The 15,167-nt window shown below is 40.3% G+C and overlaps 1 protein-coding gene across 3 annotated transcripts in view; it reads right to left on the bottom strand.

Annotated features, from left to right (window-relative positions):
- SH3KBP1 (SH3 domain containing kinase binding protein 1) overlaps positions 1-15,167 on the bottom strand; it is a 177,325-nt gene that overhangs the window by 145,656 nt on the left and 16,502 nt on the right. For 2 of the 3 annotated variants that reach the window (XM_063126438.1, XM_063126441.1), the window contains exon 2: positions 7,431-7,588. In XM_063126438.1, coding sequence (XP_062982508.1) covers positions 7,431-7,588 — 158 coding nt within the window. Of the gene's footprint in view, positions 1-7,430; positions 7,589-15,167 lie in introns of those variants that run through there. The other variant, XM_063126439.1, reaches the window with a different exon arrangement.

Consider the following 15,167-nt stretch of genomic DNA (forward strand, 5'->3'; position numbering starts at 1 on the left):
AGCTCCAATCGTGTCATCCCTGGGTGGGGCGCTGCAATTACAAAGCCCAACATGTTCCCAGGGACGTGCACATCCCTTTGTCCGCCCACCCACCCCAATCAGCAATCCATGTGGATAATGGCTTGAGGGGATGGAGAGAGCTTACCTGATGCTCTCAGGGGAGAGTCCGAGATCGTTCCATCCCCTCATGCCAATTTCCAAATTGGCATGCAGGGCAGGGGGCAAAGAATGTCTCCCACAGCTTGATGTTTATAATCAAACTGCAAAAGATATCCTTCCTCCTTTCAGCACAGCTACAGCAATCTGCATCGGGGCGTCCTTACTGAGTCTGTCCTGCTGCAGATGGCCTTAACCACACTGACAGGAGGAAGTGACAGATAGACAGCTTTTCCTCCAAGGACCAATACCCACACACATCTTTTTTACCTATGGCGCCAGCTGTGGTGGTGACAGACATGACTTACCCATCGCCCTAGCAACAAGCGGAGGTGCCTCATTGCAAAATGGATCCATCCGCCAAGGTCATTGCCTTCTTCCTTTGGCGGAGAGATCCATTTTCCAGGGAGGTGTGTCGCCACCACTTGTTGCTGGGGTAACAAGTGCGTTGCATCTTTTGGGTCTCTCCCCCGCTCCGCCCCTCCCCTCCACACAGAATGGCAGCGACCTGATATAGTAAGCAGGAAACAGTGCCACCATTCCGGGGGTGGGGGCGGGGAGAAGACTCCACCCCACGGACAACTTTTACCTTGACACTTTAAAGCGACATGCTAGAATTCCACACCGCTCAGCCTGTGGGATGGAATTCACACCAAAGTGTCGTTCAAACGTGACCCCTGTTTCCACCTGAGCAGGGCAATGCTTTATGATCTTCAAATGAGAACCTTCTTTGTGTCTCACCTTCAAATGAGGCAAAGTCAAACATGAGACAGAGCCCTTTCTGTGGCAGTACCCTGTATGGGGAGCTCCCTTCCTAGGGGTATCACACTGGCTTCTTCATTAGTTGCTTTTTGGCGAGGATCATAGAATAGTAGAGTTGGAAAGGGCCTATAAGACCATCAAGTCCAACCCCCTGCTCAATGCAGGAATCCACCCTAAAGCATACCTGACAGATGGTTGTCCAGCTGCCTCTTGAAGGCCTCTAGTGTGGGAGAGCCCACAACTTCCCTAGGTTCCATTGTCATACTGCTCTAACAGTCAGGAAGTTTTTCCCTGATGTCCATCCAGAATCTGGCTTCCTGTAACTTGAGTCTATTAGTCCGTGTCCTGCACTCTGGGATGATCAAAAAGAGACCTGGCCCTCCTCTGTGTGACAACCTTTCAAGTATTTGAAGAGTGCTATCATGTCTCCCCTCAGCCTTCTGAAGGCTAAACATGCCCAGTTCTTTCAGTCTCTCCTCATAGGACTTTGTTTCCAGACCCCTGATCATCCTCATTGCCCTCCTCTGAACCCCCTCCAGCAGTGAAGACATGATTCTCACGTATCTTGTTGCTTTGCTTTTAAAATTGTTTTTAAATTGTTTTTCAATTTTGTATTGTACATCGCATTGATAAAATACAATAAATAAATATTTTGCACAAGCCATCTATATATGCCAGACACTACCAACTCTCAAGGTATGAATTTCTTGAGAGAGAAATTCACACTCTAAATGTTAAGTAACAATTTCCCCATACTGGTGTCTAAATCAAGTGTAAGCCAACCCACTGTTAACAAGCTTTGTAGCTGAGTCTGGTTTTAACTATGCAATTTGAAAGGACCACCTACAATTAAAGTCCATAATTCTATGTGTACCTCATAAAACTCTCTGGTGATTTTGGCATGTCTGTTCTTTTACACAAACAAAAAAACTGCATAGGAGAAAAAAGCTCTCTTGGCCAAAAGAAATATCAAGCCAGTATTTAACAGACAGGAGATGCAGCTGCTAAACTACACTCATCTGGTCTGCTGGCAAGGAACAGGAACAAATACCTTTAGCTTTCATTGTGCATCTGCTATCTTACATGGAGAGAACAAATGAAGTTCAATGGTTTATTTGGAGACTTGAAATCTGTTATTATATATTAAAAGTCACTACTGCTGAGGAACTATCCTGGCTCTAGGTTCTAATGCAGTGATATGCAGCACACTAACCATCACCATCTGCAGTTACACCTGCAAAAAGCTTAGCCAGTATTGTGCACCAACCACCGGAAACAGCTGAGATCCTGTCACTCCCACATTCAGTTGCTGAAAAAGATGCACCTGGTGAGGTTGTTGCCCTACTTTGCAAATCATTTGGAGAAGAATCAGAGAGAATTAAGACCACTGACGCAGGCTCTTTGAAACAGTATACATTTACCAGCAATCCACAATCACATCAGATACATAGCTGCCCTTTGCAAGTTAAAGACGGCAAGCACAGTTTTGGCACCACAGCTTCCTGCCTTATATTTCCCCTTATGCTACCGGGAACATCTCAGCTGCTACATGTTCAAATATAGTAGCTTGACTACAGTAGCGTAGCAGGAAATTTTGAAGTTTAGGTGCTCATCAGTGACAGGGCCCCCAAGTGGAATCTAAGCCTGCATTGATCCATAAGAACTAACCAGTTTTATTCGTGTTCATCTCCAGCAGAAGCAGGTCTTTTGTAATGCTAATGGATCTTCATTGCCCATTTAAGACCAAACCACTCCAAAATATTTTGCATTATAACATATGGTTGCTGGGAAAATCCATACCCCTCTGCAACTGTGAGGATTGCAGATAAATTCAGAGGGAACAGGGAAGCCTGAGGGTGGTGGTAGATGACTTCAGCATCCCAGCTAATCCAAAAGTCTCCAAGCTTTGACCCCAGAGAGCCATGGCTCCACTACAATACTGTTTGACTACAAAAAAGCACGATGATTGCAATTTCTTTAAAAATATGTTCTTTGGCCTTATGGCACACAAAAGACAAAACACCGCAACATACTATTAGTACTTCTTGGAAGACTAATGTCCTCAATTCTTATAACACGTCTCTGTTTACTCAGCACAAGCTTGTTAAAGGGAAACTATCTGATTAAGTTAATTTCCTCCACATGTAAGTTGCAAAAGCTATCTTCTTCCTCTTTTCATCTCTCTACTTCATTTTTCTTCTAAAATATGTTAATGTAAACCTGATGGCTCCATTCTAAGACTTCTCTTTACCACACTTCTATTTTTTTAACTTCTCAATGGTCAAAATTAAGGCCATGAGAATAAAATGCAGATGTTGCTTCTTCTTTTTTTTAGCATTATTTTACAAGGTGGTTAACTACACAGAGAACATCCAAGAAAGACCATTTCATCAGCACAACTCATAATTCATCTGCATCACGGTGATGCAGATGAATTATGGCGAACATGGTTTTTTTTATCATAAATGTTATTTTCCTCACGCCATCTTGACAACAAGTAAGGAAAACCTAATGGAGAAAATTAGAAAACACAATAGCCTACATCTGTTTTCAATCACTTCATGCTAATTTAGAAAGCAGTAAAAAATATGTATATGTATGCATTTGTACTGTTCCCATTTCTTTTCATGTTTAGATCTGTTTGTACACAAAAAGCTCCATCTTCAGTTTGTTAAGGGTCATGGCTTGTAGCCAGTGATGTGGGGCAGAAAAATTTCCAGTGCTTTATTTTTCAACAGAAATTTTCTCATTTCATAAATTCGTTATTAACAATGAATGGATGCCAATTGCAAATACGGTATTAGGCAACGATGGCAGTTTTAAAGTTGCAATTAATATTTTGTGATGATTATCCCTAGTAAGTATGTGAGAAAGTACATCTACTGTAAGTCATTGAAATACATCTGTGTCTCAGGGTGAAACTGAACGAATAAGTAGCGACACCTAAACTGAGGGTGTCCCAAACACCATCAGTGAATTCTGCTGAAAGATATGAGGGGCTCTCAGCATATAATGCACAGTTCTTTGGGCTTGCTAAAATTAATTAGTGCAGCCTTCCCCAACCTGGAGGCTGCCTTGACATTGCTGAGTTGCCCCTGTTTTAAGGAAACTCCTGCGCTTTTGCTGCTGTGGGGTGGCAGTGGATAATCCCGACGCAGGAGGCAGTGTGGGCTTTCCGGCAGCCATCCAGCCTGCCGGGCCCGCCTCCTGCCTCTTTAGCCAGCTTCTGGAGACCAATCGCAGGTCACCAGGGAACACTCCCAGTATGACGCTGGAGCAAGGACAGACATGGAAGAGCCGTAGTCAAGTCGCTCTGGCAAGAAATGTTGGGGTAAGTCCCTGGCTTTTCCAGCATGCAGCTTCACGGGAAAGCCCGGCAGTGGCTGCGAGGTGATGCAGCGCCACTGCAGGGCTTTTAACTCTTACAGACAGCTCCCTGGTGACCTCCATGCTCACTGAAGGATGTTGTGAGCTGTAGCCCAACATATCTGGTGGGCATCAGGTTGGCGAAGGCTGAATTAGTGTGTCAGTTTTGAGTACCTTTGTGTCGTTCTTATATTTAAACAATAAGGGAGATATATGCTATTGCCATTACATCTTTACATGTATTCCAATAAAATGTGTATGTAATGTAATATTTAAATCACATTAAGTGTGCTTTAATTCCCCTCCCCCCAAATATTTCAGGTCGCATACTCATGGGGGCTGTTCACATGACACAACAGCCCACCATAAGTTATTTAACCCAAAGTGAGGTTGTGGCACATGCAGGGCATGTGAAGCCACCATTGTGAATGGCGGCAGGGGAGGAGCAGTGTGATAGAACACATGCTTTGCATGCAGAAGGTCCCAGGTTTGATCTCTGGCTTATTCAGGTAGGGAGTGGAAAGATGCCTGCCTGAAACCCTTAAGAGCCTCTGCTACAGTCAGTGTCGACAATTCCGGGCTAGTATAAGGCAGGTTCCTATGTTCCTAATATGCAACCCCCGCTTGGGGTTGTTGTGTCGTACGAATCTGGTGTGTGTGGATTACGCAAGGGTTAAACAACCATGGTCTGTTTTAGGGGTAACACAAGCTTGCCAAGTTTTCACAATGCGACAATGCCTGAGCATGAGGGGTGCATATTCAACATGTCACCTGTGGGCATTAGGTGCAGTTTGTAGTCCAAACCAAGTCATGGTGTATTGAGACAAAAAAATAACATGAAGTATTTTTTTAGCTCTGTTATTGATTTTACTTGTATTAAATAAACATGCTAAATAAGATCACTCTCTGATTTTCTGATGCAAACTGAAAATTTTCCAAAGCAAATGACCCTATGCAAATTAGCCTAATTCAATTCAATTCAATTTCCAATTCAAAAAATTCCAGAAAATTCAAAGCATTGCTTGTAGCTATGTGGAAAGCACAAGACTATGCAAATATCTTGCTTCAATAAAACAGTTCCTCTTAAAATATTTATATTTTCAGTAGCTTCCTAGCACAACAAGTTTCTTCCTCAGTATTTAGGTGAATTCACGTAGAAGATATTTCATGTGATGATAAATCTATCCTTGTAGTACATGCATCAACCCAGAAATACAGATCAATAAATGATGAAAGCAGCAACTTATATTCTGAATACTGTAATCAAATCTTCAGATATATTTCAGTTCTCTTTATAAAGCATAATGGGAAATAGTTAGAAGTCTCGGATGTGAGAATACAGGGGAAATATTCAATATGGTATATCATTCTAAAGCTACTGTTCAGGTTCACATATGGTGTGCGAAAGTGATTAAACTGGAAATGCACACACAATAACTGCTGTATCTTTTTTTAAAAAAAGAAGAAACACTGTATATTTATATACCAATTTTCCACACAAATGTTCTCAAAGTGATTTATCCACACAGCACCTTTCATTTCTGGTGTATCTACACTTAGAGCCTGCTCAAATATACCTGTTAATGGCTGCACCTATCAAGTTGTGACTTGTAATTGCGAGTGAACCACCACAGAACTTGCATACTGCCTCAAAGAAAACGCTGCTCAATGGAATTGTTCCATACTTTCAGTTGTCCATTATGTAGTGGTTTCAATTGTGAACCAGTCCCAAGACCATGTTATTCCTCTCCTAAAATTCCAAACTGCATTGTTAACATATATTAAACCAGCTTTCCTCAACCTGGTTCTCTCCAGCTGTTTTGGACTTCACCTCCAATCAAGCTCTAACTAGCATGGCCAAAACATTGTTCAAAACAGCTGGAGGGAAACAGGTTGCGAAAAGCTATACTAACCCGTATAAACAACTTCGACTTCACCTTCAACTTTCGCTCTTTCTCTGGTTCCTATCCTGTTTCTATCATAGTTCTCATTTGAAAAAAATGAGGAAAGTTAGTTATAGATGCATCAGACACCTATGCTGTATCCCAATATCAGTCAGCAGTGGCATCCTGTATCAGTTGCAGTTTACAAACCATCTTCATAGTTCCCAGAGAGTGTTTTACAATAGTCTGTTCTATAGCATGCATGAGCAAGGTCAAGTTTCTATCTTTCACACAAAGTTAGTTGTGTGAAAGGAAGACAGTTTCACGTAACTTGTGTAACTTGTGTGCCACCTGAAGTTGAACCACAGTTGTTACTTGGGAATTAAGGAACAAAGCTGGGTGCAACCATATTTACAAACTGTGATCTTGAACTTTCAGGAAGAGCATAATCTCATTCTAAACAGCCTTTTTTCCTTCTAATCTTCCCATTGAGTCCCCCACTGCCTTCACTTCCATTTTTTTCTTGACTGAGCACAAATAACCATAACCCAGTTTGCACAATCACTGCAGTCCACTGTAGCTTGTTTAAGCCACGGTGGGCTGTGGTGCATTCCAGGAGTTCTTTGAATACTCAAGTTGCAGCTTGTAATGTCATCCAAATCCGGACAGCATGTGAGGTTTAAACAACCCAGCATAATCCAGAACAAGCCATGGATTATGTGAGGGTTGTTTAACCCTTGCACAACCTCCACCACCCACGTTCAAACAATTCAATAAGCTTGAATATTCAAAATAGCTGCCCATGCAGCTCACTCTGGCTCAAGCCAGGGTGGCTTATTTGATGGGGCAAACCAGCCTCATATGTAAGAGCCAAGCTAGCTGTTACACGCAGATGGGTGTTACATCTCAACATTTAAAAGAGAGAGTACAATAGCTTTGGGAGGCTCCAACTGGGTGCAGAGGAACAGCTGGTGAAGAGGAGTGCTTATCCTTTTTCCCGCAGGCTACATTTCTGCTCAAAATTACCCCTCCTCTGCTCAAGCAGGCTGTCTTTTTTTCTCATCAAGGGTAGGAGGAGTAGCTAGCAGGATAAGCCCACCCCACTATAGGAATGTTACTCACATCTGTTTGTTAACATCTACTCTGGCCCATTGAGGTTTGTTTGGTTTATTTATATAATAACGGGTTGGCAAACCTGCAACTGAACATGATAATACAAGTCAGTGACACAAGACAGTTAACAGTTTTCACTTTTGTACTCACTCTTACAAAGTTGTCAGGGAACAAACCTCTTCTGCCTTTGAGCTGTCCTTCCCACCAGCCTCCATCGTCTTTCCTGATATTGGTGATGATGTCACCCACAGTGATGGTCAGCTCATCATCATGCTGAGCCTTGTAGTCAAACTCCACTACCGCCTCCACTAAAAGAGGAAAAATAACCATACATTATAGAATTAGGGATAAAATTGATTTTTAAGAACTCAGCAAATATCTTTTGTGGCATCAGGGATTTAAATAATTGAAACATAATGGAAAAATGTACAGCAGTGTTTAACAAATCAACCAACAGCTTGGAAAAATAAAAAGGCAGTATCCAAAACCAAATGTGATGTTCACAGAAAAGTAGATCTCAGTATTTTAAAAAGTTAGAGTCCAATCTCCTCTTTTTAATATTATAGCATACAAACATACAATTAAACTTAAGTAAAAGCTATCAAGTTATAGAAAACTTTCAAAGTATAGCTAGAAGTGGTATTTTTCACATCAAATAGCCCTAAGTTCATCCAATCTTTAAAATCATCTTAGATTCCCATCTTTATTAGCGGCTTTTATAGACTATGGGGCTGTTCACAAGTACTGGCAGCAAACTGTAGGTTAATTTGCTGTGGTGCATGATGGCGTTCCACATCCTTTTTTTAAAAAAATATTCAACACACACACCTGGACACTATAAGTTAATTGTGGGTTTAACAACCCACCTGGACACTATAGGTTAATCGTGGGTTTAACAACCCATAGTTAATCTAACTACTAATGGTACGTTAACTGTTGGTTATTTAACCCATTATTAATCTAAAGTGGATGTCACATAGTAAGCCTCGATCGGGAGTTGAATATTCAAAAAGGCCATGGAAGGCACCCAACATGCGCCATGGCAAATCGTGTATTTATTAACTCACGATTTGCCTCCATTATCTGTATACTGGGACGATGTAAACTGTGATTCATCACCTTTAATACACATTCATGAAGAGTCATCCAGATCATTAGGTGCTATATTTCCTGAGGGGAAATACAGAACCTCAAATTATTGTTCAACATACTAGGACATCCTAGCTAATGAATTACGGAGCTAAATACACAGATTCAAGTCAAAAATCCTAAATTGTCAGAGTATCTTAGCAATATTTCAAATATCTTCCAAATTTTAAAAGGCAAGCACATTAGAACCACATTAAAGCAGTTTAATATCACTCAACTACAATGTAGGAATTAGTTCTATTGAACTTAATGTGACTTATGAGGTAGACATGCATAAGACTGCACTGTAAGATAAACAGTTTTATTTAATCATAAATGCAGAATTTAGCATGATAAACTTTACTGCCACAATTATCAGGTGCCACTTTATTCTCAAAGAAAACACTTTTTTTCTCATAACAAGGCATATGCATCAAAATATATAAAGATCAAATGCAGCAACTGCTTCAGAAGTCTGTCATAAAGGCTACTTAATTTTATACAATAGGAGTTGCATTGATCACTGCATACTTATACACGCAGGTAATTACACTACAGGTAATTACAGCTCCTTCATACATATATCTGTATGACAAATGCCAAACATGTACTTTATGGGTTGGATCCAGACTGCATCATACTTGGAGTAGACCCAAGTTAAGTCACATTGATTTCAATGGTTCTACTCCAAGTATGAAGTTTGGATCCCATCCAATATTTTTTCATATAAAACAAGGCACATTTCAAGCTCACAACAATTAAAAAAAACAACACCAAAAATTTAAGCAGACAGATGCTGTTAAAAAGAAGAAAATAATTGCAAATTGCAAGGCATTTAATATTGTATAGTTTTTAATATTGGTTGACAAATAACATAAGTCACATATAACAAGACTGGTACAGTCCCACAACCATGCAAGTGAATTTTCACTGATTCATACCGAAGAAATTCCTACAAAATATTCCTTCTCCCTTCCCCCACCTTTCATACATTCTCTCAAATGCAAAATGCACAATACAGAAGAAAATCATATTTACAGAATCATAGAATGAGAGATGGCAGGTAGCTCAAAGGTCATCTAGTCCAACCCCATTGCCAATGCAGCAAATCCACTGCTACAGTCCCTGATAGTTATCCATCCAGCCTCTGCTTAAAAAACTTCCAAGGCAGTCTTTCCCACTGTTTAATAGTTCATACCATTAGAAAGCTTTTCCTAATGTCCAAATCCTTTTTCTTTAAATTTCAGCCCACTGGTTCAGGTCCTATCCTCTGGAACAACAGAAACCATCTACGTGACATCCCTTTAAATATCTGAAGATGGCCACCACATCACTTTTTCTTTGGCACCTCATCACCTTTGTCATCCTCCTTTAGACACATTCCCATTCATCAATATTCTTCTTGAGCTGCTGTGCCCAGAACTGGACAGAGGACTCCAGGTGAAGTCTCGCAAAAGCAGAATAGAGTGGTACCATTATGTCTTGTGACCTGGGCAATATACTTTTGTTGCTGCAACCCAGCATTGCATTAGCATTCTTAGCTGCCTCATCACGCTGCTGACTCACGTTCAGTTTGTTATCTACTAAAATCCTTAGATCCTTTTGACATGTACAGTTGGAGTCTGCTGTCAAGCCAGGAGTCACCCATCCTGTATTTGTACAACTGATTTTCCCTACCTTAAATGCAAAACGTTTACCTTTTTTGAAATTAATTCTGTTAGTTTGGGCCCAATTCTCCACCCTAAGATAATCTTGAATCCTGTTCTGTCTTCTAAGGTATTAGTTACCCCACTTAGTTTCGTTTCATCTGCAAATTTGATTAAACATATTTAGTATTTCACTGCAATCGTGGCTATTTGGGGTCCTTCAAAAACAGATCATGAGTGGTACATTGAGTGTTAAGAGTTAATGAACATTATCCAAGTTGTAGGGCAGTATTTGGAATGTTACTTGCCTGCTGTTCGGTGTGGCATGTTCCCCACAGGTGCAATTCCTAGATGTTGTCACCACTGGTACAAACATCTTGGTAAATAACCATCCCAGTAGTACAATTCTGTTGAAGCAGCTTGGCTGCCAGAATCCACAACAGCTGCATTTAGAAATCCCAGACTCTTTTGGAGTAGAATCATCCCCAGGACACATTCCTTCAGCATATTTACAACTTAAGAGGTTGAAGGAGCAAGTAAAGAAATACCAACAAGCATCAGCTTTCAATGCAGATATCTATCTGTGCCATAAGCCAGCACTGAGAGTTGTCAGGGAAACAAGCAGCTGAGACAGTCACTGAAATGCATTTATCCAGACGATAAAACGTTACATAGCTGTTATATCAACACGACCATGCCTATATTCTGCAGCAGCTAATGTTCCCCCTAATCCATGGAGGGGCAACCAGTTCAAGCTATAGCCTACCCTGACCAGATTTGCACAGGGACTCCCACTGGGGCAAGTTACTCCCTCAGTTTTCCTTCCCCCAACACATACCATACATTCTCTATGTGAAAAGTGTGCTCTTCTGCATGTTAGAATCATCATTCTACATAGCCGGAATCATCATTAGTTTTTGTTGTACAATATGGACTGAGGTAGTTATGACTTTGTCATCTTTAATATAGAAACTTAAATCTGTTGACCATCTAAGGGGAATCTGAGCAGTAATAAAAAGTTGCTTTGGATTTATTTTAATTGGCCAGAAACTACATGGGGCAGAATACAACGCAAGTTCTATTCAGAGTAGATTCCTTAAAATAAATGGGACTTAAGTTAATCATTTCAATGGGTCTACTCATTGGCCGCCTTGAGGCCCAGTATTGGGCAAAAGGCGGGATACAAATAAATATTATAATAATACTTAAAGTAGGGGTTACATTGGATTTTACCCATTGTTTTGAAATAACTTTCTTCCATTTAGCAATATTTTGTTTGTTTCTGTATCATCACCAATCCTTACTGCTTGTGATACCCAGAACTACATTGAGCATAAAAGAAAAGGCTAGAACATTAGCAGATAGTGAAATGAGCTGAAATTTAGTAGATCCGGAAGAGCAACTCCACTGGCTCTTGCTTAGAAACAGTCTTATATGGTCTGTCCAAGACCAGATGAACACCTACGCAAAACACTATTGAACACTGTCAAGAAATCCATTTTTCTTCTATGTTTTTGAAGGCTGAGCCTCCATATATTCCTTAGGCCACTTAGGTGTGTAATCTCATGCCTTCCCTGCTTCAAGGCTGAAGCAGAACCCTCACTAATTGGGCTGAACAAGTTCAGGTGAGTGATGGTGGGAATGTTCTGCCCCAAGAAAGCCTGGGCAGATTGTTTCCACCTAGCTCATGATTGGCTAATAAGGATCACCTCATATTTGACAAAGGCTTTGTGGTATAAAACCAGGGGGAAGGGGAGAAAGGTGCAAGGGTTTTCACTGTCCAATGTTTACTTTGGAGGTTTGCTTTTTTGAGGTCCTGTCCTATTGAAGATCGAGACTGCTGGTATGTATAAATAGGTTTAGTCAGCTTTGTTGCTTTGCTGTGGAAGTATTGTTTCCAAAAGTTGCTCTAGTTCTTCTATATGTTATTACCTTTCTGTTTCCCTTTTGTAAATAAACTTGCCACCTATCATATTTGAATGTGTATGCTTTATTCCAATTGACCTTGGTATTAAGTATAGAGTTTTCCTCTTGATTATTGCTACTATTTTAACTTTCAGCCTTGAGCTCTGAAACAGTTAGTGATGCCTTGGGCCCTTGTTTCATAAACCTAAAATTGTCTTGTAAGGTCTGAGAGTGCCTTGGCTCAGGCTGAGTTGGAGACATAAGGGGTGGTGTTAGCCTACCTTGCTGGATTGGTGTTCAATCTGAGCAACCTTTTGTCCCTTCCTACACTGCAGTAGTTTCCCAACTTCTCTGCTTAGTTAATAGCACTAAGACCTTTCATCTAAAATATTCTAGTATTTGGGGAGAGGTTTGGTTCTGCCCCTTTTACCTCTGTCCATAGCCACTACTGGAATGTGCCCCCAAGGGTTTATCCAAAATGAAATTTGGCCCTCCAGGTAAAGGAAGGTCTGCATCTATGATCTGTAGCATTTCCACATCAATAAGGGCTCTATGCAAAATAATGTCTCATAACTCTAATTAAAAACAAAATCAAAACTTTTAGTGACTTCAATAACTTACAGTGAACATTTCCTTCACTTCCCTTGAACAAACTTCATATCAAAGCACTACAAATTATTTTCGTTGAAAAGCGAAAGTTCATTCTTATGCCAGCAAAATCAAATGTTTAGGACATTATAAAACAATCAGTCAAAAGAACAATACCAAAAACACAGGTGTCCTTAAAATCTACTATCACCAGTGCTATTGTAAACTACCATGACCAATTCATTAGGCTAGATCCAGAGGAAGTTATTCAAGCTTTAGTCCCACTGAAAACAATGGGACTAAAATTAGCCCTTACTAAATTGTCCTGCTGATTTTAGTGGGACTAAAGAATGACTACCTTCCTCCTGATCCAACTCATTGTTAAAAGACAGAGAACTGAAATATTTCAATTTAGAAAGTCTTTAGAAGCAGTCAGTTCCCTTGCTCAAATGAACTGTAGAGTGCAGTTGAAGCTTCAGTAAAAGGAGATGAGACTGGGTGGGTCAACTCATGAGAAATTAGAAACACTCTTCTTAGTGCCCCCAGATGCTAGTATGGTTCAACACATTACAACAGAATGCAAACATCAAGCCCTAATAAACCTTTGTCCTCCGCAGTAGCCACGCTTTCCCATCATTACAGCAGTAAAAGAATGCCAGTTTTCTGGGCTGAGAACAATTGGTATGTTACGCTTAGCAGCAAAACTGAACCCTCATAAGCGCTACCACTGATGATATTGCTGTTACTGTGTCAAAGGAAATGCTGTTCAGGATTGGGATACTAGGTCTGCTTCTAAACAGACAGAAGCAGGATTTAGTCCATGCGTGAATATATCATTGTTCTTCTCCTGTAAACTGCAAGTGGAATTGCAGCTGGGCTTCAACACTATCAGGGGAAACTCTCCACACCAATGCCCTTAGTGTTTTTAAAGAGGCATGGTTTTGATGTGGCTAGTAACTTGTTTTCAGCTCAGGATAATCACTATTCCCCTTTGCAGTGGATGTTATTTTTATCACACATTTATTTATTTATTTATTATGCCAATGGTTTAAAGTGGTGCTAACATAGTTTTCCAACTATTTTTTAAAGCAAAATACCACTGTAATAGTTGTGATACCTCTATAAGAACCTCTATAAGGTCCATCTAGCCCATTATGGTCAACATTGATTGGCAGTGCCTCTCTAGGGTTTCAGGGAGGAGTTTTTCCCCACTCTATCTGGAGATGTCTGGGATCAAATCTGGGACCTTCAGCATGAAAAGCAAGTGTTTAACCATTGTGCTATGGCCCGTTCTCCCTAACAACAGTGAGGGGTGTGTGGGTGTGTATGTATCTGTGTGCGGCATATATCTAAATTTAAAAAAATGACTGGAAAACCACTTTTCCAGTCATTGCCATTTTAGCTGGAAGAAATTGGAAAGGTTGTTTTTAAATTAGTATTATATGAGTATAGCAGTATACACTATAATACTAAATGTAAATTAAAATACATTTTCTTTCAAGTAGCATTGTAGACATGTAGTATATATTCCTATGAAATTACAATTATGTGATAGGAGCCCTTAGGAGTATTTGCATTCTTTTCCTAAATGGTTATGGTCATTTGGCTTTCCCCCTTATCTTCCACTTTTAGCTAACAAAATCTGTTCCGTGCAACAAGTGGTGTGCTTTGCAAAACTGGCCAGCTGCAAAGGTACTCAAGGAGGAAATAAGGGAAGCACAACCATGATAGTAGTATTGATGATCAAGATTCATCTAATGTATTTATTTATTTTATTTAAAATATTTATATACCGCTTCCTATCCAAAGATTTTGCAGTAGTGAACAAATAGGAATAAAGGATAAAAACATCATTAAAATTTACATTTTAAATAACAATGCTCAGTTAAAACCACGGTCGACCATTTTGGGAAAGTTTCTTGGGACAGTAATGTTTTCAGGAGGCGCTAAAAACAATACAACATTGGCACCTGCCTGACCTCCAAAGGCAAGGAAATCCATAGGAATGAGCCCAACACACTGAAGGCTCTTCTCCTGGTGGACTCCAATTGGACCATGGGTCCATGTGTAACCACCAGGAACATGCCCTCAGATGACCTCAGTGATCGGGCAGGTTGATGGGGAGAAGGTGCTCTCTCATGTATCCTAGTCTCAAGTTGGTTAGGGCTTTGTACACTAATACTAGAACCTTAAATCTGGCCCGGTAGCAAACAGGCATTATGGTATGCAAATTCATCACTCTTGCATACATTTGGCTCTTTTTTACTTTAATGTTTCTGGATGTAGCATGCCCAATTATCAGCTTTAATAGAGAGTATGAAATCATGAGCACAATCACACTGAAACAACAGCTACCATACATCAAATCATGTCTCTTTCCTGTTTGGCTTTACCATTGTCAGCTCACAAAGAGCATCCAAGATGGCTATCCTTCTCCTCCTCAAATACATAGACAACTGACACTTTAAAAGTCCAATCAAATAAATCATACAACCATAATGATAGAAACAAAAATCAGCACTTAATGTTAGCTAATCACTGTCCATGAATATTAATTACCAAAAGTCTAGTAAAATAAAAGTTGAAGAGCTGTCCTTGAAGGCACTCCAGAGAGAAGAGG

Source organism: Elgaria multicarinata, chromosome 5, assembly GCF_023053635.1.
Source record: "Elgaria multicarinata webbii isolate HBS135686 ecotype San Diego chromosome 5, rElgMul1.1.pri, whole genome shotgun sequence".
In the NCBI taxonomy this organism is placed as follows: domain Eukaryota; kingdom Metazoa; phylum Chordata; class Lepidosauria; order Squamata; family Anguidae; genus Elgaria; species Elgaria multicarinata.